General features: G+C 39.2%; 1 protein-coding gene across 2 annotated transcripts in view; it reads right to left on the minus strand.

The window, feature by feature from the left end:
* The window catches only part of LOC134527420 (collagen alpha-1(V) chain-like), a 311,179-nt gene that overhangs the window by 190,978 nt on the left and 97,549 nt on the right, over positions 1-22,652 (minus strand). For both annotated transcript variants that reach the window (XR_010074189.1, XM_063360093.1), the window contains exon 3: positions 12,325-12,484. Coding sequence is in view for 1 of the 2 variants with exons in the window: in XM_063360093.1 (XP_063216163.1) it covers positions 12,325-12,484 (160 nt within the window). In the remaining variant the exon portion in view is untranslated. The remainder of the gene's footprint in view (positions 1-12,324; positions 12,485-22,652) is intronic.

The raw sequence follows: 22,652 nt of genomic DNA on the forward strand, positions 1-22,652 counted from the left end.
TCTATTTTACTACAGGATCACCTGCGAAGGTTAGCAATCTTACAAACATTTAGGTCCGCATAGGCGTGAAATGACCAATTCTTAGCTCCAATCGGTTTATACAAGACAGAGTCCAGCCAGATCCTTTACAGACATAGTCCTCCTCTTCTTGACAGAGTTTCTGGATACCTTGTTTAACAGTTTGCTTGATATAGTTAGAACTGTAAATTACTGCAGCCGATGTCTTGAATGCACACTTCTTCACTTTGTCATCGAACGGATAAGGCTTTCCATATATACAGTCCAACCACAAGTTATATTTCAAAGGTCCGTTTGTTACTACGTCATCAGTAAGCTGATTGATTATGTCCTGTCTGATATCATCAAGAAAATTACAAATGTCCTTTGACTCACTTAACGTACTTGGATAATAGTAGTCTTTCAATGTTCCACGAAATGCAGACTGCGCCAAGTAGAAGCCATTATCGTTCACTTGTAATGCTCCGATCACAGTCTTATGTTTATTTTCATGTTCAGATGCCACAGCAATCGGTTGCTGCACATCAGTTTTTTTACTTGTACGCTCACGAGTCACCAATATAAACTCAGGAGTCGTAATTGCTGCAGGTAGTTCAGCAGTAGGCGCACTGACTTCACCTTTACAGTTTATCGAATGTTGGCGCAAATTATCAATTCGAGTAAACCATTTATGACACTCGTCACAGCGAAACTTCATGCGAGAAGGATTCTTCGTACATTTACTCCTCTCATGTCTCCGTACATCATGTGCAAATGCAAACGTCATGTCGCAGTAGCCACAAGGATGCCTAGTTGAAGACAAACCCGAACCAGATGTCGCTGTTACTGCAACTGAATCATTTCCAGGCATACTCTTATGCACATCAATGCATCGTTGTTGTATAGAAACCTTTACTTTCTGCCGCACTGCAGGTCCTTTACATGTCTCCAAGTGATGCTTCAAATTAGCATTTCTTGTAAATTGCTTGCGACACTTAATACAACCAAACATTTTACGATAAGGGTTCTTGGCACATTCTCTCTTCTCGTGTCGACGAGCATTGCTGATGTTTGAGAAAATCTTGTCACAGTAACGACATCGATGTTCGTTAGTTGACGATTCGCCATCCATTGAAGTCTCCATCGAGGGCGAAACAGCGTTCGTCGAGGTTTCCTGTACAGTCAGCACTACCGGCATTAAAGTCTCTTCTGCTGGTGGTATCACATCTGTTGAAATCCCCTCCAATGTTGACGTCATCGTTACCAACGGGATCTGCTCCTTCTCCGTCGTAGCTGTCGATAAGGTTCCCGTAGTCGATGGTACAACCTCCGAGTTCAACGTTAAAGACGGTAAAGATGCCATCGAGTTCGCAAGAACAGGTAATTACGCGATTTATGCACCAGATTAAACAATCTAGGTGATCCTTACACCGCCGTCGTCAGAAACAAACTGAGCGTCCTGCTGTCTAGGACGCGCTTATATACATGCACCGGATGGAATAATACGCTAGTCAAATCAAGAACAATTTATTATAATACTAGAGTCAAAACAACATTAAAAAAATAGAAGCACCATCAAAAAAAAGGAAGCACACTTGGAAGCACCGACAACGAAAAGGCAGCACATTTGGAAGCACCGACAACGAAAAAGGCAGCACCATCATCGAAAAGGCCGCACATTTGTCATTGGCTCCAATATTCATTGGCTCCAATATTCATTGGTTCCATCAGTCTATTGATTCTATCAGTCTAGTGACTCCAACAGTCATTGACACCAACGGCCTGTTTCTTCATCAGCTCCAATGATATTTGGCTAAATGCTACGAGTCTAAGAGACCATGAGACTACAATTCTACGAGTGTACAAGACTCCTCCAACTACCTTCAAGTGTATAAAGCTCCAAATGCTCCAACAGCTCCAACACGCAATGTACGCGCAATACATGCAATTTACACGCAATAAATGTAATGATTACACAGTACACACACACAGGAAACGGAACGTACACACAGTACACACAGGAAACTGAACGTACACACAGTACACACAGGAAACTGAACGTACACACAGTACACACAGGAAACGGAACGTACACACAGTACACACAGGAAACGGAACGTACACACAGTACACACACACAGGGAACGGAACGTACACACAGTACACACAGGGAACGGAACGTACACACAGTACACACAGGGAACGGAACGTACACACAGTACACACAGGGAACGGAACGTACACACAGTACACACAGGAAACGGAACGTACACACAGTACACACAGGAAACGGAACGTACACACAGTACACACAGGAAACGGAACGAACACGTAATATTCACGCAATTGACACACAGTACACGCAGAGTACACGCAATTTACGCAAAGTACACCCAATGTACGCAATGTACGCAATATATATGTAATGTACACACAATGACTACGCTTCGTTCGCGCAGGACAAGCATTTAATGAAAACGAAGCACGTTTGGAAGGAAATTCTATAAAACGAAAGCTCATTTAACGAAAAGGAGGCGCATTCTCTCGTTCATTCAACTTGGTAGGATACGATCTTCAATGATAAGTTAGGATATAATCTCTCCAACAGTCTATGAATCCAACAGTTTATATTTCCATTAGCCATCGACTCCAACAGTCATTGACTCCAACAGTCATTGGCTCCAACAGTCATTGCCTCCAACAGACATTGTCTCCAACGGCCTTTTGGTTCATCCGCTCCAATGATATTTGGTTAGAATGCTACGACTCTAAGAGACTATGAGACTACAATTCTACGAGTGTACAAGACTCCTCCAACTACCTTCAAGCGTACAAAGCTCCAACTACTTCAGCAGCATTATGTTATAATATTACAAGGCTACTTGACTACGAAGCTACAAGTCTACATGGCTCCAATTGCGGCATCTGTCTTCGGCTGAATTTTCTCTTTGGCTCCAACTGCTACAGTAGCATTAAGTTATAATAGTACAAGGCTACTTGACTACGAAGCTACACATCTACAAGGCTCCAATTATCACATCTGTCTTCGTCAGCATTTTCTCTTTTGCTCCCACTGCTCCAACAGCATTATGTTATATGATTCCATGGATACTTTGTTACATAGCTACAGGTCTACGAGGTTCCAATGCATCATGTTTACGAAGCTTCCAGAACACAGGGTTACGAGACTGCGAGGCTACAGGACTACGAAGCTTCCAGGACACGAGGCTACATGGCTACGAGACTACATGACTCTAACTGATTACAATAGCACCACTCAGTGGTGAGAGTTAGGTTATCTCATGCAAAAGTACTTTATGCATGTAGTTCTGCTTTTCAACAACAGATGGCGCCACATGTTGCTTGCAGGTAAATAATATTTAGTTCTTTTATGCGGGATGCGGGATGCTCACTAACGATCGCAAAAGAAGGATGGCTTCGCTAGACTCCAAGGAAAAGGAAGTTCGTCTTACATGTTGGTGCTCCACAGATGTCTCATGGCGTAATATTAATTTGACTGAGTAATGATATTTGTCAATTCCACCTGATAAAAATATTGCAAGTTTTGATTTAGTAGCAGAAATTATCGAATTAAATGTAACTCCAATTAAAATGACATGTCTCAATAGACAAAAAAAAATCCATGCAGAGAGTGGTTCCTCAGAATAGTCAGAAACACTTGAAGAAACCACAGGAATGATTGCAAATACACGGGAAAAACCATCAAATTATTCACATTAATAATCAGGAGCACACGGAGAAAACCATCATAATATTGGCAAGAATAATCAGAAGCACACGGAGAAAACCATCATAATATTGACCAGATTAATCAGAAGTACTCGGAGAAAACCACCACATGTTTTTCTTGATATCATAAAATTACAGGAAAAAAAATATTTAAAAAAAATAAAAATAAATTAATAAAAAAATAAAAAAAATAAAAAAATGCATAAACAGTTTCTGCTAGCTTGTAAACTTATCATTGTTGAGCAAAGATAGAGTTCTTGTACAAGCCAGAAATTTATGCATTTTTTTATTTTTTTATTAATTTATTTTTATTTTTTTTTAATATTTTTTTTCCTGTAATTTTATGATATCAAGGAAAACATGTGGTGGTTTTCTCCGAGTACTTCTGATTAATCTGGTCAATATTATGATGGTTTTCTCGGTGTGCTCCTTATTATTCTTGCCAATATTATGATGGTTTTCTCCGTGTGCTCCTGATTATTAATGTCAATGATTTGATGGTTTTTCCCGTGTATTTGCAATCATTCCTGTGGTTTCTTCAAGTGTTTCTGACTATTCTGAGGAACCACTCTCTGCATGGATTTTTTTTTGTCTATTGAGACATGTCATTTTAATTGGAGTTACATTTAATTCGATAATTTCTGCTACTAAATCAAAACTTGCAATATTTTTATCAGGTGGAATTGACAAATATCATTACTCAGTCAAATTAATATTACGCCATGAGACATCTGTGGAGCACCAACATGTAAGACGAACTTCCTTTTCCTTGGAGTCTAGCGAAGCCATCCTTCTTTTGCGATCGTTAGTGAGCATCCCGCATCCCGCATAAAAGAACTAAATATTATTTACCTGCAAGCAACATGTGGCGCCATCTGTTTTGAAAAGCAGAACTACATGCATAAAGTACTTTTGCATGAGATAACCTAATTCTCACCACTGAGTGGTGCTATTGTAATCAGTTAGAGTCATGTAGTCTCGTAGCCATGTAGCCTCGTGTCCTGGAAGCTTCGTAGTCCTGTAGCCTCGCAGTCTCGTAACCCTGTGTTCTGGAAGCTTCGTAAACATGATGCATTGGAACCTCGTAGACCTGTAGCTATGTAACAAAGTATCCATGGAATCATATAACATAATGCTGTTGGAGCAGTGGGAGCAAAAGAGAAAATGCTGACGAAGACAGATGTGATAATTGGAGCCTTGTAGATGTGTAGCTTCGTAGTCAAGTAGCCTTGTACTATTATAACATAATGCTGCTGTAGCAGTTGGAGCCAAAGAGAAAATTCAGCCGAAGACAGATGCCGCAATTGGAGCCATGTAGACTTGTAGCTTCGTAGTCAAGTAGCCTTGTACTATTATAACATAATGCTGCTGAAGTAGTTGGAGCTTTGTACGCTTGAAGGTAGTTGGAGGAGTCTTGTACACTCGTAGAATTGTAGTCTCATAGTCTCTTAGAGTCGTAGCATTCTAACCAAATATCATTGGAGCTGATGAACCAAAAGGCCGTTGGAGACAATGTCTGTTGGAGGCAATGACTGTTGGAGCCAATGACTGTTGGAGTCAATGACTGTTGGAGTCGATGGCTAATGGAAATATAAACTGTTGGATTCATAGACTGTTGGAGAGATTATATCCTAACTTATCATTGAAGATCGTATCCTACCAAGTTGAATGAACGAGAGAATGCGCCTCCTTTTCGTTAAATGAGCTTTCGTTTAATAGAATTTCCGTCCAAACGTGCTTCGTTTTCATTAAATGCTTGTCCTGCGCGAACGAAGCCTAGTCATTGTGTGTACATTACATATATATTGCGTACATTGCGTACATTGGGTGTACTTTGCGTAAATTGCGTGTACTCTGCGTGTACTGTGTGTCAATTGCGTGAATATTACGTGTACGTTCCGTTTCCTGTGTGTACTGTGTGTACGTTCCGTTTCCTGTGTGTACTGTGTGTACGTTCCGTTTCCTGTGTGTACTGTGTGTACGTTCCGTTCCCTGTGTGTACTGTGTGTACGTTCCGTTCCCTGTGTGTGTGTACTGTGTGTACGTTCCATTTCCTGTGTGTACTGTGTGTACGTTCCGTTTCCTGTGTGTACTGTGTGTACGTTCCGTTTCCTGTGTGTACTGTGTGTACGTTCAGTTTCCTGTGTGTACTGTGTGTACGTTCCGTTTCCTGTGTGTGTGTACTGTGTAATCATTACATTTATTGCGTGTAAATTGCATGTATTGCGCGTACATTGCGTGTTGGAGCTGTTGGAGCATTTGGAGCTTTATACACTTGAAGGTAGTTGGATTAGTCTTGTACACTCGTAGAATTGTAGTCTCATGGTCTCTTAGACTCGTAGCATTCTAGCCAAATATCATTGGAGCTGATGAAGAAAAAGGCCGTTGGTGTCAATGACTGTTGGAGTCACTAGACTGATAGAATCAATAGACTGATAGAACCAATGAATATTGGAGCCAATGAATATTGGAGCCAATGACAAATGTGCGGCCTTTTCGATGATGGTGCTGCCTTTTTCGTTGTCGGTGCTTCCAAATGTGCTGCCTTTTCGTTGTCGGTGCTTCCAAGTGTGCTTCCTTTTTTTTTTTTTGATGGTGCTTCTATTTTTTTAATGTTGTTTTGAGTCTAGTATTATAATAAATTGTTCTTGATTTGACTAGCGTATTTTTCCATCCGGTGCATGTATATAAGCGCGTCCTAGACAGCAGGACGCTCAGTTTGTTTCTGACGACGGCGGTGTAAGGATCACCTAGATTGTTTAATCTGGTGCATAAATCGCGTAATTACCTGTTCTTGCGAACTCGATGGCATCTTTACCGTCTTTAACGTTGAACTCGGAGGTTGTACCATCGACTACGGGAACCTTATCGACAGCTACGACGGAGAAGGAGCAGATCCCGTTGGTAACGATGACGTTAACATTGGAGGGGATTTCAACAGATGTGATACCACCAGCAGAAGAGACTTTAATGCCGGTAGTGCTGACTGTACAGGAAACCTCGACGAACGCTGTTTCGCCCTCGATGGAGACTTCAATGGATGGCGAATCGTCAACTAACGAACATCGATGTCGTTACTGTGACAAGATTTTCTCAAACATCAGCAATGCTCGTCGACACGAGAAGAGAGAATGTGCCAAGAACCCTTATCGTAAAATGTTTGGTTGTATTAAGTGTCGCAAGCAATTTACAAGAAATGCTAATTTGAAGCATCACTTGGAGACATGTAAAGGACCTGCAGTGCGGCAGAAAGTAAAGGTTTCTATACAACAACGATGCATTGATGTGCATAAGAGTATGCCTGGAAATGATTCAGTTGCAGTAACAGCGACATCTGGTTCGGGTTTGTCTTCAACTAGGCATCCTTGTGGCTACTGCGACATGACGTTTGCATTTGCACATGATGTACGGAGACATGAGAGGAGTAAATGTACGAAGAATCCTTCTCGCATGAAGTTTCGCTGTGACGAGTGTCATAAATGGTTTACTCGAATTGATAATTTGCGCCAACATTCGATAAACTGTAAAGGTGAAGTCAGTGCGCCTACTGCTGAACTACCTGCAGCAATTACGACTCCTGAGTTTATATTGGTGACTCGTGAGCGTACAAGTAAAAAAACTGATGTGCAGCAACCGATTGCTGTGGCATCTGAACATGAAAATAAACATAAGACTGTGATCGGAGCATTACAAGTGAACGATAATGGCTTCTACTTGGCGCAGTCTGCATTTCGTGGAACATTGAAAGACTACTATTATCCAAGTACGTTAAGTGAGTCAAAGGACATTTGTAATTTTCTTGATGATATCAGACAGGACATAATCAATCAGCTTACTGATGACGTAGCAACAAACGGACCTTTGAAATATAACTTGTGGTTGGACTGTATATATGGAAAGCCTTATCCGTTCGACGACAAAGTGAAGAAGTGTGCATTCAAGACATCGGCTGCAGTAATTTACAGTTCTAACGATATCAAGCAAACTGTTAAACAAGGTATCCAGAAACTCTGTCAAGAAGAGGAGGACTATGTCTGTAAAGTATCTGGCTGGACTCTGTCTTGTATAAACCGATTGGAGCTAAGAATTAGTCATTTCACGCCTATGCGGACCTAAATGTTTGTAAGATTGCTAACCTTCGCAGGTGATCCTGTAGTAAAATAGAAATTATGTAATAAATATTATGTTTGTAAAAGAACTTGCAGTGTTTTTATTTTCGAACCTGTTACTATTATGTTAAATTGATGTTATATTTCCTTTTTTTTTGCATCGTCCTAGATCGTACCAAGGACCTTAGTCGACCTAATCAATCAGTATATAGATTACAAATTTATTTAATGAATTTTGGAATTTTTCCCGAATTTCTAGCTAAATAATTACGGATTTTCAAGATGGCGGCCAAATGACAAGATGTCGGGTGTCACAGCAATAATAAATGATTACTGCACTCTAGCGGATAAGAATTAAACTAACATGGCGTCAGCGCACTCTCGCCGACGATACACTGATGATGGCTTCCAGCAGACGAGGACAAGATGGCGGACATGACGTCATACTACCTGACGATATATATGCTTTGAAAAAAAGTGGTGGGAGTCAGTATGCCTGCAGCCACCGCGGGGGGAAGGATCGGTCGCCATTTTTATTTTTTTTGCACTCGTCGGGTTTGAACCGAGGACTCCGAGCTCCGTGTCGTTAATGTATGATTTTGAAAAAAATTTTATTGAAATTTTATTAAATGAATATTTTTATAATTTTAAAAAAAATTTCATTAAAATCGGATAATAAATAAAAAAGTTAAAGATGGCGGCCGTAACGGAAATTGCAACGGTGACGTCATAATCCATGATGACGTCAGAGGCTTATCGTAGGCTGTAGACATGGATGCTTAAGCCTACATATGGACATTTCTAGCCGCTGGGATTTTTAAGGACTAAAAACGGGAATTTTTCCCTCGAAACTGGAATTTTTCTCTCGAAAACGGGAATTTTTGAATTGTGGAATTTTTTGAGATTTTTTGGCGGAATTTTTTTTTCCACAGAAATTGAAATTTTGGAGATTTTTGAGGAATTTTGGGCAAATTTTGCCCAATTTTGGCGGATTTTGACACATTTTGAGGATCAAATTCAAGGTCAAGGTCAAAGGTCAAGGTCACAACCATCCAAGATGGCCGCCGTTAAGTCACAATCCAATATGGCGGACACCGGCACCGGCACCACGCGCCAGCGCCATGTCCCAACTCCGGCTATTATAAACTACTTGTGTGTGTTGTAGCATCTGAATGGTTTAATGTTATTTTGTTACGCATTCTACTAACATCGTGGGTGGTCCTTCAACTACTTACCACTTACGAACTTCTGATGCAAGGCAGTTACCATCCTACACACTCAAGAGTGAAAATATGCATTCAGTGTCAGGCAGTTACAAACTTTCACTCTGTAGTCATGGAAATTATGGTTACAAATATTAAAAATGGAAACAATATTGCAATAATAGCCTACACACATATTTAGATACTACTGAATAGAAAATCCCCTGCAATTGTGCGTTGGCAATGCCCATGCCGGGATTGATGGAAAGTGTACTATCATTGACGAAGACCCGGCTGGCAGCGACAATGACCACCACTGAGGATACGATGTTAGTTGCAACCACTTCAACTGCTGTTCAACAGAACATGCATCCTTACAATTATACAATACTTGATGTTTTTCCGTTTTTACTGCACTCTCTGCACAGATTACCCATGTCCAACTAAAGCATGAAAAGCATTAAACAGCAGAAATATTCAGTTACACAGCTAAAACATTACTCACATAACTCTGTTTAACAATACTGATTTACACTATTAATTAAATAAATAATACGTACATGAAAGAACAATATTTTCTTTCGAATATGGCCCGTAGCTCAGTGCACAATAATAAGCTCAAACCCCGTTGTGTTACCCTCCGCCCAAATACTTCCTAACGTGAGGGTGGCGTCAGGCGCCAGCGGGTTCCTACCGCCGCGACCCGCCTATCCCTGCAGCATGGCAGGGTTCAACCTGAGCCGCACGCCACCATGTGCAGACCGCTCAAGGCTGCTTCAGCGATCACCGACCACGCCAACGGCCCCGGAGTGGGGATAGCGCGAGTACACCCCCAAGAAACAGCCTCACACATGAAAGTGCGCAAGAGCGCATGTGCGCAAGAATGCTGCGTCGTTTCTACCTTTCCTTGCCTCTCCTCTAGGGTTCCCCCACCAAGTATCTAACAATTCCCCTCCTCTTCCAGTTCCACAACCACATACCTAGATTTTTCCCCTCATGCGATCGGAATTTTCATAACACTTGAAGATGTTTTACCCTCTCAAAGAAGTTTCACTTCAAAATAAATATTTATACGAAATTATATTATTCACCATTAAATTCAGAACAATATAGAAGCACCTGAAGCTGACAAAATCTAAGAATGTGATGATGTACCTAAAGCTAACAAGATAGAAGACAGTGATGAAACTTTGAGAATAAAACAATGGAAACGAAATGTGTGGCCAGGTGCCTGGCTCAAATGTTCCCGTTAGTTGTTTAATGCCGTTTTCTTCTTAAGCCTATTTTTTTTACACATTTTGTTGTTAAAAATTCGGTTGTGTGTAATTTTATTTTAGTATTTATTACTTATATTTTGGTATTTGCTTGGTTGCTGTTTTTCTTTTTTTTTAAATATTTTTCATGTTTCTTAAAGGTATTTTGAAAATTTTATGTATGTCTTATTTTAGTTTTGAGTTTAGATTTTTAAGATATTAAGGTTTTATTAATTTTAGTTTTGCTTTTAATAAACTTATAAAGCAGAGGTGAAGCGCGAGGAGTGGGGAACGAGTGTATAAGTACTGGGCAGTTATTGTGACAGTTGGCATCACTGTGCAAGAGGGACGCGTGTCGCGGGCGGCAAGGGGAGTGCAGCTGTTGCCGCGGCCGCTGGGCGGGCATACTGCGTGTGCCTGCGGGTCGCGGCTGGCTAATGTCACTTTTTGTGGACTTTGTGTTCCTACGAACACCTGGAGTGCGATTGCTCGGTTGCGGTCTTAAGGAACTTAAGACTCAGGTGGTTTGAGATTTTTACCACATTTTATTGGTATGCAATTTAAATGCTCTTTTGTATAGCTAACGAGTGCTTCGTACAACATCGACGAGAACTACAGGAACTTTGATCTAATTTTTTGGTGGTGCTGGTGCCAACATTTGCTACATTATAAAAGGAGTAAACATTTTAATTACGCCTTTTGTAAGTATAAAGGCTACCTGGTTGCTCACGCATTTTAGAAGATTCTGAAGTGGGCTGGTTAATTTAAGCAGCTAACCTTTTTTTACAGAGTTGAAACTGACACCGAAGTTTAAATTGGACTTTTAAAATAAGTTTTTCTATTTGGTTCGCTCTCTCTCCGAATTTGCCTAGAATGTTATATCATAAATTGTATTTAAATTTTAAACTGAAATGTATAATATTTTAAGAGTAAATTTTTTATTGTAAAGTTTTGTTAGCGCGAGCTCCAAGTTTAGTCATTTTTAACTGCCTGCAATTCAGGGTTAAGTTTGTATAGGATTGTTTAATGTATTATACATTTTTGTATATGCTTATATTTTTTATAATAATATTTTGTAATTATATAGGAAAGTTTAATCACATTTGCCTCTTGTCTTATCAATTATAATTTCTTATTTGTAGCCAAATTATATACTTTAGAGCTTATACATTTAATGCATTTTCTTCAATAATTTTTTGGTAAATTAAATTAGGTGGATCATGATAGCGAAAGTTGATTTTGATTTTACGAAATGCCCACTTTGACACAGTATATTGAGAAGTTGTTTGCTATTTAAATTTGTGTTACTTAACACATAGGCTCTGTTTGTGTAGAAACATTTTGTATTTTTTTTGGAAATTGTTTGAAGATCATTATTTTTTTGAAACAGCCGGGTGTTTGAGATTATGCTGTCTGCCTTTTGAAGAAGGTAGATACCAAACACATTAATATGAATTGTTTTGATCGTGTTTATGATAATGACAACCTCTGAATGATTAAGATTTTAGTACCTAAGGCTGGTGTTAAAACTTTAGAGATCTTAAAAAGTATATATAATAAATATGTAAGAAACATGACAGTAGCAGAAGATAGTGATTACATGTCACGAGAATATCCGAACATATTGGTCGATACGTTAAGACTCATGCTTGCTTCGTAAAATGTTCACATTTTAACCATCACGAAATAAATTGGACTATTATTTGTGGTCTAATGGTTGACGAGTACAGAAAATAAATGAATTTTATAACCTGTATTCATATTAAATTGAAAAAAAATTATTTTATTATATAATATAATATAATTTCTAACTTAATACTGATTTCTCATAATACAACTTCTAGCTCGAGGATGTTAAAATCGCCGCCGACGATTAACATAATGGAGAGTAACAATGCCATTGGGACTAGTTGGAGTAAAATGCAACTGAAGTCAGTTGGGGCAGTTGTGGCCAGTTTGTGGCCTGGACCCTGTCGGGACGGAGTCCACCGTGGCCCTGAGTGGCACACTCACTGCCCGTCGCTGACGTCGGCGCCGAAGCTGATGGTGTTGTTGGCGGCGGGCCGCCCCTCGGCGTCACGGTAGAACAGCGTCACGTCGTCTCCCAGCGACACTGCGAGCTGGTCGTCGCCCGTGTCGCTGTACACCGTGAACAGCGTCGCGCCCTTGGAGCCTGCGGGCAGAGCCACCGCCGCCCGTCACCTTCCAGGCCGCCCCACACCTCACGCGCGCCGTCACCTGTCTCCGCACAGTTAGCCCCTCATGTCGGTGCTCGTATAGTTGCATGCAGTTTTGTTTCAAGGGGTAATCAACAACGACATGGTTATGCATCATCACACGTGACCACGTCATCACTCGTAGGGGTGATAAAGGAGGGTGGTGCATAGCTTCAAAATTCGTTGCTTCCGTGCGAGTATACATATTCCCTCGAGAGTCGATCAAGACAGAGTCCTTCTGTCTCGCTGTCCGAAGATGAAAGCATCACCACTGCCTTGACCACCGCCTGGTTAGAAAACGTCATGATGCCCGAGGCCACAGAAGTTGACAAGTGCTGAGATAGTCTCGATGTGGATAAGAGACATTACTGCATTTCTTGAGAACGGAATTAGCCTACAGATGAAGCAGCCTACGCCAAGCTACAATAACTCGCCCAGCGACTAGCGAGTATTTAACTCGCTCAACGAGTAGTGAAATCGTTCAGAGTCCTAAATAGTGAAAACTCGCTCCTCGTATATGAACATACTCGGTATGTAGACCGTCGTATGTCTATAACTTCTCTCCGACGACTGTAAGTGGTTTATTTTCGAGCGATTAAGGTGAACGCAACCTGGGGCCTAAGTCAGCGCAAGACAGATATAAATGACACACTGGGAACATTATAGAAAAGAGTTGGTTGGAAATATAGACTATGGCATCGAAAGTGGGGATACATGACTGACATCGGTAGTATACAACTGCCACTTATTCCAAGTTTATTCCGAAGGGAATATTCCTGACAGTGAGAGTAAATCTCAAGGTGGTACAAACTAGAACTGGTGCGAGATATACTGAGTGTGTCCAAGGTCGACATGAGTAGCAGTGACCTGGAGGCTACGAGTCGAGGATTGTGCTACATCCTCGTCGTGTTGAGCCCAGCCAGTAGCCGCCGGCGAAGTCCGTGTGCAGCCCGCAGGGAAGTAGAGTGTCACTCGGCAGACCAGCAGGAGGCCAAAAGCTTTCACCCACACAAGTAGCTGCGTTTACTTCAAGGCGAGTGATGGACCAGTAAATACCTTGGCTGTCGAGGGTCCCGCTCAGGACGAATAGCCCATAGTTAGAATTGTAATACTAAATAAATCTTTGAAATGATTGAAGCTGTAGTCATAACTTCTATTGTTCGCTCCATTATTTTAATTTAGTGGTTTTGTAATTTGATTGTCTTAGAGTTATTTGTATTAAGGGCTCACAATGTTACAGAGATAATATTTTGATGAATAGAATAGCCCTAATAAAGTTTGTCATTTTTCAGTATTCTTGTTAAAACGTGCATACAGTTGATTGTTATCTCGTCGACGAAACGAGTAGTTAAATTCTGCGAAAATAAGTAATTTCTGGTGTTTATGATGTTTTATGATAAATGTTAATATGATAATAAAATTGCGTTTTAATTGTATTTATTTGTTAAAAGTCCCCAGGGGGGTGAGGAAAGCAGTGTTATTCAAGTTGTCAATGTAAATATGAGAACTTGTGGAATGATGTCATCATGTTTGATTTTATTGAGAATACAAAACTATCTTTGTTAATTTTCGTCCTCATTTCAAAAAAATAACCTTCCTGTTGTTTTTTTTTAGGAGGGAAGGGTCTACAGGTTTATTGTAAAGTATAGAGCAAGTATTTAAAATGGAATGCTCAGTTGCCAGATATTGTGAAATTAATAAAGGTTCTATAACCATAATAAAACATGATGCTGTCGTAAAATGATTCCATACAAATAATTGGGGTAAACCCTTTTTTAAATAAAATTAGTTCCAATTAGTTATAACCTGTTTTTTAAGGGAAAAATTATACCATGCATAGAAAAAAGTTTTATTATTAATGAAATGATTTCTTATAGCTATCATCATAAGCTAGTTCCTCACTTATCAGTGACTTTTGTTTGTAGAAGTTGTAGCAGTAGAGGAAGCATAGAATTCCAAACTCGGTTTTCCGGTGCATCCAAAATTATGGTATACCATGTCATAATTATGGCTTACAAGGATAATATTATTGTGAACGGGAGGGTATTCGGGGAGAAATTATAGTACGCAGTATGTGTACCAGGGAGGAATCATGGTTTGCCCTTCTAGCCATTTTAAATTTATGGTTTGCTGCCAGGCAACGCAAATGTCGACTCCAGATCTTGGCCATTTTGACTGATTTCCCAGCAAGTTCTTGGTTCTGCTGTTGGGGAAGCACTAGTGTATTTTTATTTTATATTTTTGCAATTTTTATGAAAAAAATCCAGAGTGCAGTGGCTTGGGTTCAAAACCATTATCAGATGTGGTGACCCAGAGGTCGCAAAGTGGGGGCTGAAATAAGCTGTACAAAAATACAAACTACGGAACCAATTATTTAAAGTATGTAAGACCACAAAAGAAACCATATATCCGTCAGCAGGTGTAAAAGTACAGTACACTATACACCCGAAGATATGGTGCACTACAGGGAAATACCATTATAAAAATGTAGTATGCATAAGATGTATACTGTGCTTTAAGTATGTTACAAATATAGGTATGTCTTTCGTGCCAATCCCACCTCCCAAACCACCCGCTGGAAGGTACTCACAATGCTCTATAATAATTTAATCCCAGTGAAAGCAAGTAGAGTGAAACAGTCAAGAGGTATAATTTCAAAAAACAGCCACCAGAGGTAACGATAGTTTAATGTCGAAACAGTACAGTATATTGTTTCCAGGGGGACAAAACTATACAGCTAACCGAGAGCGGCGGGTCGAGACGTATTTCACAAGCTTCCAAACAAGGAGTCTAGGGGAACGCACTAATATGAAGAGTTTGACACCATCAAGGATTCCCTCCAAATTTAAGACAGGAAAAACTGCTTGTTCTAAGCATTCATCGTGGGAATAATGTAGGATCGAGGCAATCGGGAGAGATAAAACCGGGGGAGGTAGGGACCACAACGTATACACTTACCTTTGAGAAAGACTCGACAGCCCTACCCTACAACCATAAAAGTATCGAGGAACAATAAATCATATTTAAATACCGCACAAATGACCATGACAGAACACGCCTTTAAAACAAATTTTAAAATGTCGTACCAGCAAACAGAAGTAAATGAGCATTTGGTAACAGGGCATGCTAACGAAACCAGTCACCAAAAGCATCACTATAAGACCCACTATCCAAACACAACCACGTGACCGACAGAGACCCGGCTCGTCCTCCTGGGGGAACCTGCCAACGCAGTGGCAACCTGTCACCCAGACAGTTCCCACCTGAAAACCCTCTACATCTGCTGCATGGATAAGCAGAGAGTGAAATGCTTCTAGCTGCCTACACTGCTCATCCGCGCCTCACCGAATAAACAGAGTGGAGAGCACATGCAGACAGCCTCGCATAGGACACAGCGCCAATACTAGGCGGGATGCAGCGCTACACAAAGCATGGTAACCATACCTTAAAAAACTAAGCAAAAACATGTATACAACATGAAAAAAGGTGGCAACATTTTCGGAAACACCCGAAAATTAAGATAGTGTAAGAGCGAGAAAGACAGATGTAGAAATAGAGGAGAGAGAAAGAAAAATCATTACATCAAAAATAGTAACACTATGGAAGTAATTCGAATCCAAACCCAACACTCTACCAATACAATTCTCTAACATATGACCGAAGGGAAAAACTACAACCATGTAACCACAAACAAAGTAATTATTTTACAAACCAGAATTATAATAACTCTTTCAAGGTATTTTGTCATTGAAATAAAAAAAAAATGTATACTCGAATGATACATAAACTTAATCAAGTTCGGAATTTGCGAGTAGTTTTCTTTTTTTAGTCAACATTATCTATTGCTATGGAAAAAAAAAGTAGTATAGGTATGCAGTCTGGAAACAGTGTTCAGGTTAAGGTGCCTGAGGTGCTGACTGCTATCTTGAATTTTTAGGTCACGGCGGCCATAAAGGTGTCAAATGACTTACAATTCCCGCAAAAAAACCTAAAAAATATTTCCCTATTTCAAGGGATATTTGCCATTTTATTCCGCAAAAATGCCAGAGGCTTGAAACGTCCCCAAATGGCTTAAATTTCCCATGGGAAAGTCACACTAAGCTGCTGAGGTCAAGACCTTGAACTCAATTATTGTCAAAATTACAATTTTCATTACGGCCGACATCTTGAAAATCCGTAAATATTAAGCTATATTCGGGAAAATTTTAAAATTCATAAATAAAATTTTAATAAAAATCAGTCCATAATTTTGAATAGTGACATCACGTCAGCTATCTTGGAAATCCGTAATATAAATGCTAGAATTTCGGGGGGGGGGGGGGGGGGGAAATTAATTAAATTTTCATAATAAAATTTTATAAAAGGCACTGGCTTGGAACTCAGCGAGGGCAAAAAAAAAGGCGCTGGATCCTCCCTCAAGGGAAGCCACCTTCAGACTAACCCCCAACCACTAATGTCATGGCAGATATTACATCAACTAGTAAGACGTTATGGCAGCCACCTTGTCAGTCTTCCTGGCCACCATCTTGAATTTCTGAAATTATTGACTTAAAATGTAGGAAAAGTTCAAACATTCATCAAAAAAATTGCTTATTAGAGTTATGAATTATTTGGCTGATTTCCGCCCTTGGTTTGATCCTTGACTGATGTAAAAATAATTGAAGTCAATTTCACAATATCAATTTCTAATAACCTGACAAATTAAGAAAAAAACAACGAAATTACTAATAAGAATTTATTAAGTAAATTCTACAACAGGAACACTAGCGAAAGTTAGCAATCTAATAAACATTTAGTTATGCATTGGCTTGAACTGTCTAATTCTCAGCTCTAATCGGTTTACTGATGACAGAGACCAGCTAGATCTTTACTGAAGTAGTATTCCTCCTCCCGATATTGTGCTTAACAGACTGCTTTACATCGTCAAAAGTGTAAATGAGAGTATTCATATTCTTAAAAGCTCACTTCTTCAATAGGTCCTCGAACGGATACGATTTACCATGTACACAGTCCAGCCACAAGTTATATTTTAAAGGTCCGTACGTTGCTACTTCATCAGTAAGCTGATTGATAATGTTGTGTTTTATATTTACAATAAATGCCTTTTGACTCACTAAACTTATGTAGATAATAATAGTCTTTCAAAATTCCACGAAATGGAAAATTCGCCAAGAAGAATCCATCATCATTTACCTGTAATGCACCGAGCACAGTATTGGGTTTAATCTCATGCCCAGGTGTCATCTCAATCGGTTGCTGCCCATCTGCTTGTATGCTTGTACGCATACGAGTCTCCAATCTAAAGCAAGGAGTCGAATTGTCTGCAGATAGTTCCACAGTAGGCACACGGACGAGTAAACCAAAAATGACAATTATCACTGCGTAATTTCATACAAGGATTATTCATGTCTTTACTCTTCTCATGTCTTCATGCATCATGAGCATATGCGAACGTCATATTGCATTAGCTGCAAGGATGCCAGGTTGATAAAGACGAATATTTAAAGTTTGAACTGGATGCTGATGTAACTGCTCTGTAACATCTGTAGTAACTGATGTAGTAGTCTTAAGCACTTCAATGCAAAGCTGTTACAATGGATCCTTTACTTCCTGACGAACAGCAAGGCCTTTGCATGTCTTCAAGTGTCTTTTCAACTTATCATTTATTGTAAATTGTTTGCGACACTTTTTACAACTAAAAATTTTGCGAGAAAGATTATTAGCACGTTCTTTCTTCTCGTGTCGACGAGCATTACTGTTGTTCACAGTAACGATCCCGATGATGGAATGAACCCGATGCACCTTTAGTGGACATCATTGGTGATAGTGGTAGGTACTGCTGTCTTTGAAATCATCTTCGATATCAAAACGTTAATAGTAGGTAATTATAGTTCGTTCAGGGGCAGGGAGTGAAAGGTCGGGATCCGGGGGTTATGCGGCGGCCATCTTGGAATACATCACTTCCGGCGGCCATCTAGAATTACGTCACTTCCGGCGGCCATCTTGGATTACGACACATCTGGCGGCCATCTTGATTCCGCAATTTTGTTTTCTAGAAAATTCTGCCATTTCGTTTTCTAGAACATTCTGCCGAATTATGTCACATCCACCATCTTGAAAATCCTCAAATATTAACTTAGAAAATCTGGGAGGAAATGTATAAAAAAAATTAATATAATTTTAATTTAAAAATTGATGACTTCGTCATCGAGCTCTTAACTCCTATGCGTTGCACTTTTCGTTACGATGCCATCATCATCAAGCTCCCCACTCCTACCCATGCATTTTAGTCTGCTGGAGGCGGCCATTTTGTTTAGTGGAGACCGCCATCTTGATTTCATATGATTGATGTCGTCATCGGGTGTAGGTTTCTAAATTATGTTTGTGTATGTAAGGTCAAGTTTATATTTCCTACCAGTGTTGTTATGACCCTAATAGACCAAAAAATTCACAAATTTTGGTAAAATAAATTACAAAATCCACAAAATCCACAGTCATTTTGTAGTTGTGACCACCATTTATTCTAAAAGCCATGCAATGTATGTAGGGGTGTGTTTATATTTCCCAACAGTGTTGTAATAAGGCTTATAGAACAACAATTTAAAAAAATCAACAGTCATTTTGTTTGTGACCACCATTTTTTCTTAAAGACATAATTCTTTATGATGTTTAAATGTATAGTCTGTGATATATGTTATCATATATCAAAAGAATCGTCTCATCGTTGCGGAAGCGATTGTTATAGTAAGGATAATTAAAAAAATATTTAGTTTATTTAATTTGATTACTTAATACTACACCATTCAGCGCCAGAAAATTTTCAGAGTCCTCTTTCTCAAACAATATTTTTAATTGACGTATCTTCTAAGCAGTAATATGTTTGCGTACTCGTGTTCAAAAGCTGCATGGAAGCAGATATTTTAATGTTTGGGTGTAGATTTTCATTTCTCAGACAAATTTAGATAGGATTACCTTGCGGAATGCAGGTGTTATGTTAAAATAATAAACCATTTGTAGGTAAAATCACATTTATTGAAATAAAGCCAGGCTTTACACAACATAAAATCCTCAAGAAAAGAAACAAAAACTAAATAATGGAAACTTTATACAACTATATACAAAAACGGAAAAGATATACAAAAACGGACACTATAGATCAAAAAACGGAAACTATATACAAGAAAGTCTCAGCATTGCAGATGAGATGGTTATAGTTGTTACCGTTTCCGGTAACTGTTTTTGTAATTAATAATTTAATTATTTGGTTATTGTTATTTCATTATTCACAGTTATGTTTATTAGTTTTTTTATTTAATTGCATTAGGAGGACTCTAAGAACGTGAAACCGTTTGCTCAACGGCCGTCTAGTCATGTGTGGGTGTCGTTGTTTCGAGTGTACCCGAGGACGGCCGAAGAAGCTCGATGGTGACGTAGCCGAGTGACGCGCTCAGCGGTGGCGCGTGAGTGTGCGGCACGGGACTTGCAAGCCGGACTCGACAGCAGGAGGATGGTTCGGTGCGACCGTCTGGCCCGCGGTGTGGCAACGGCGCGGAAGCGCGTTGACCACCAGCTGGGGCCCCACTCAACATGCTCAAAGTAAGGAGTCGACGCTCATACTTGTTATGGCCAGAATAGGCGAAGGTCGGGGCTGTGAAATACTAAATGCTAAAATAGACTGTGATTCGCAACATAAATTTACTTTCTTCAGGACCGGCAATTATTTTTGTAGTGGATGAATGAACTTAAAGAAGTTAATGAACTTGTCACTCGGGCCCACATAGTCATAATTTGGATGGAGTACACGGACACAGTTCAAGTACGTTTACGTATTATCTTGAGGACTGCCGTATGAGCCGTGAGCAAATGGGAAAGTGCGCGCACAGGACAAAAAATAAAAACTTTAGATTTTTTGTTTAACTATAGTTTTATATATATATTTTTGTATAGGGCATCTATGTGTTTCATGCAATGTATACGTGGAGGGGGTTGTAATCCTAGGGAGGTCTGATAGTAAATGTTGACTGCACTTAATTTTTTTTGTTTTTATAATGGTACTCACACATTGACCGGGGAATAAGGGAATAAGCTATTTACCTATGGTTGGCCTTGGGGCATGAGTGTGGGGAAGAGTTGCTAATCGCGGTGTTGCGGGAGTTACGCAGCAGCGCGGTTGCATAGTAATAATACTTACTACTGGCTACAGACTTGACAAACATTCAATGAAACGGACACACATTTGGATAAAACATTCAACTCAGTAGGATACGATATCTAGGATACATTAGCTAAAATGCTAAAGGAAACGATATTATCCAGCTCAACCCAGCTACAATGTCTCCATCCACATTTGGCGCCAAATGATTTCAGTTACAATGTAGCACGAACCCGTCACAATTGCTGGAAAGACGTTATTATGACTCTCCATTTTGTAAGTCATTATTTACGAATTTTGCATCTTTAAGTTAGAAGTTGTACTACGAGAACCTAACCTTAGCTAGAAATTAGATTACACTAAATAAAACAATTTTTTTTATCCAAAATAGAATTTGGTTTTTCACTTTTATACACATGCATCAAAACAAGTTATTATTGTATGTAGCATGCATTTCTTATTTCACGAAGTATAGACCATTATTGTTTGGTAATTCATAAATTTTCTTAATTTTTGCGAAGCAAGTAGAAGTCTTAACCTATCAGCCAATATGTTAGAATATGTCCATGTTGTGTAATAAATCCCTTCGGCTGCTACCATCTTATGTAAATGTTCATTACTAATACTTTTAAGTTCTCTGAAGACTCCTTTTTTAATGCCTGCTTCAAAGTCATTGAAATTGTAATCGCCCCACTGACCATCATAAGCCTAATCCGAATAATTTATTTCAACAAGTTGTTTCCATCATTTTGGTCTCAACACTTTATCACAGTATTATATCTTTTGAGCTTCACGTTCTTCATCATATAGTCTTAGTTCTTGTAAGCTTCAGGTGATTCATCGCAGTATTCGACCTTTACAGCTTTAGGCTGTTCTAAAGTGCTCTCAATTTCATGGAGGCGACTAGAACTTGGTGTAAATTTTTTTAAAATTCCCTATGAAAATACTACTTTCTTCGTTAATTTTTAGTCCCAACTGTTAGAATCAACATCTTCACATTTCTCGTGTTCATTATAGTCATCTAATATTTTGCTACCATTTCACTTCATTGTTTTTTATAGACAAACCATAGTAGTACATAATAGTTCTTCAGGCGCCAGGCGCTCGCAAAATGGAGCCAGAGGAGAAAACCGTCATCTTGGATTGTGACGTCACGGAGGCCATCTTGGATGACCGTGACCTTGACCTTTGACCTTGACCTCGAATTTGACCTTCAAAATTTGCCAAAATTAACCAAAATTTACCCCAAAATTCGCCAAAATTTCCATTTTTTTGGAAACAAGTTCCGCCAAAAAATTCAAAAAAATTTTGAAAAATTACAAATTTCTCTTTTTGAGGGGAAAATTCCCGTTTAGAGGGAAAATTTACCGTTTTAAGTCCTTAAACATACCAGCGGCTAGAAATGTCCATTTTGAGGCTTAAGCATCCATGTCTACAGCCTCCGATAAACCTCTGACGTCGTCATGGATTATGTCATCTTGGATTATGACGTCACCGTTGTAATTTCTGTTACGGCCGCCATCTTGAAAATCTTTATTTACTATCCGATTTTAAAGAAAATAAGACATTTTTATTTCTTTTTACTGTGATTTTTAAAATATATTAATAAATTACTGGTTTACTCTCGCCTTAAATCAAACCGAGGACCGAAATCGTTTAAACAACTAAAAAAGTAGGCAATTTTTAAAATAATTTTTTGGAATTTTTTCGGTGTTTCTAGCATTGAAATTACGGATTTTCAAGATGGCTGCCGTAACGAAATATGCAACATTATAGAATTCAATATTACAGATCTAACGAAAAGTTTAATGATGACATCATACTCAAGCAAGAAGGCAGGCGTAACGAAACATGCAACGTTTATATAATCCAAGATGGTGACCATAATGATATGTGCAACAGTGGTTTTTAAGTAATATGTTATTAAATTTTTATTATTCAATTAGATTAATTAATATTTTTAATGGTTTTTT

Source organism: Bacillus rossius, chromosome 1 (genome assembly GCF_032445375.1).
Source record: "Bacillus rossius redtenbacheri isolate Brsri chromosome 1, Brsri_v3, whole genome shotgun sequence".
In the NCBI taxonomy this organism is placed as follows: domain Eukaryota; kingdom Metazoa; phylum Arthropoda; class Insecta; order Phasmatodea; family Bacillidae; genus Bacillus; species Bacillus rossius.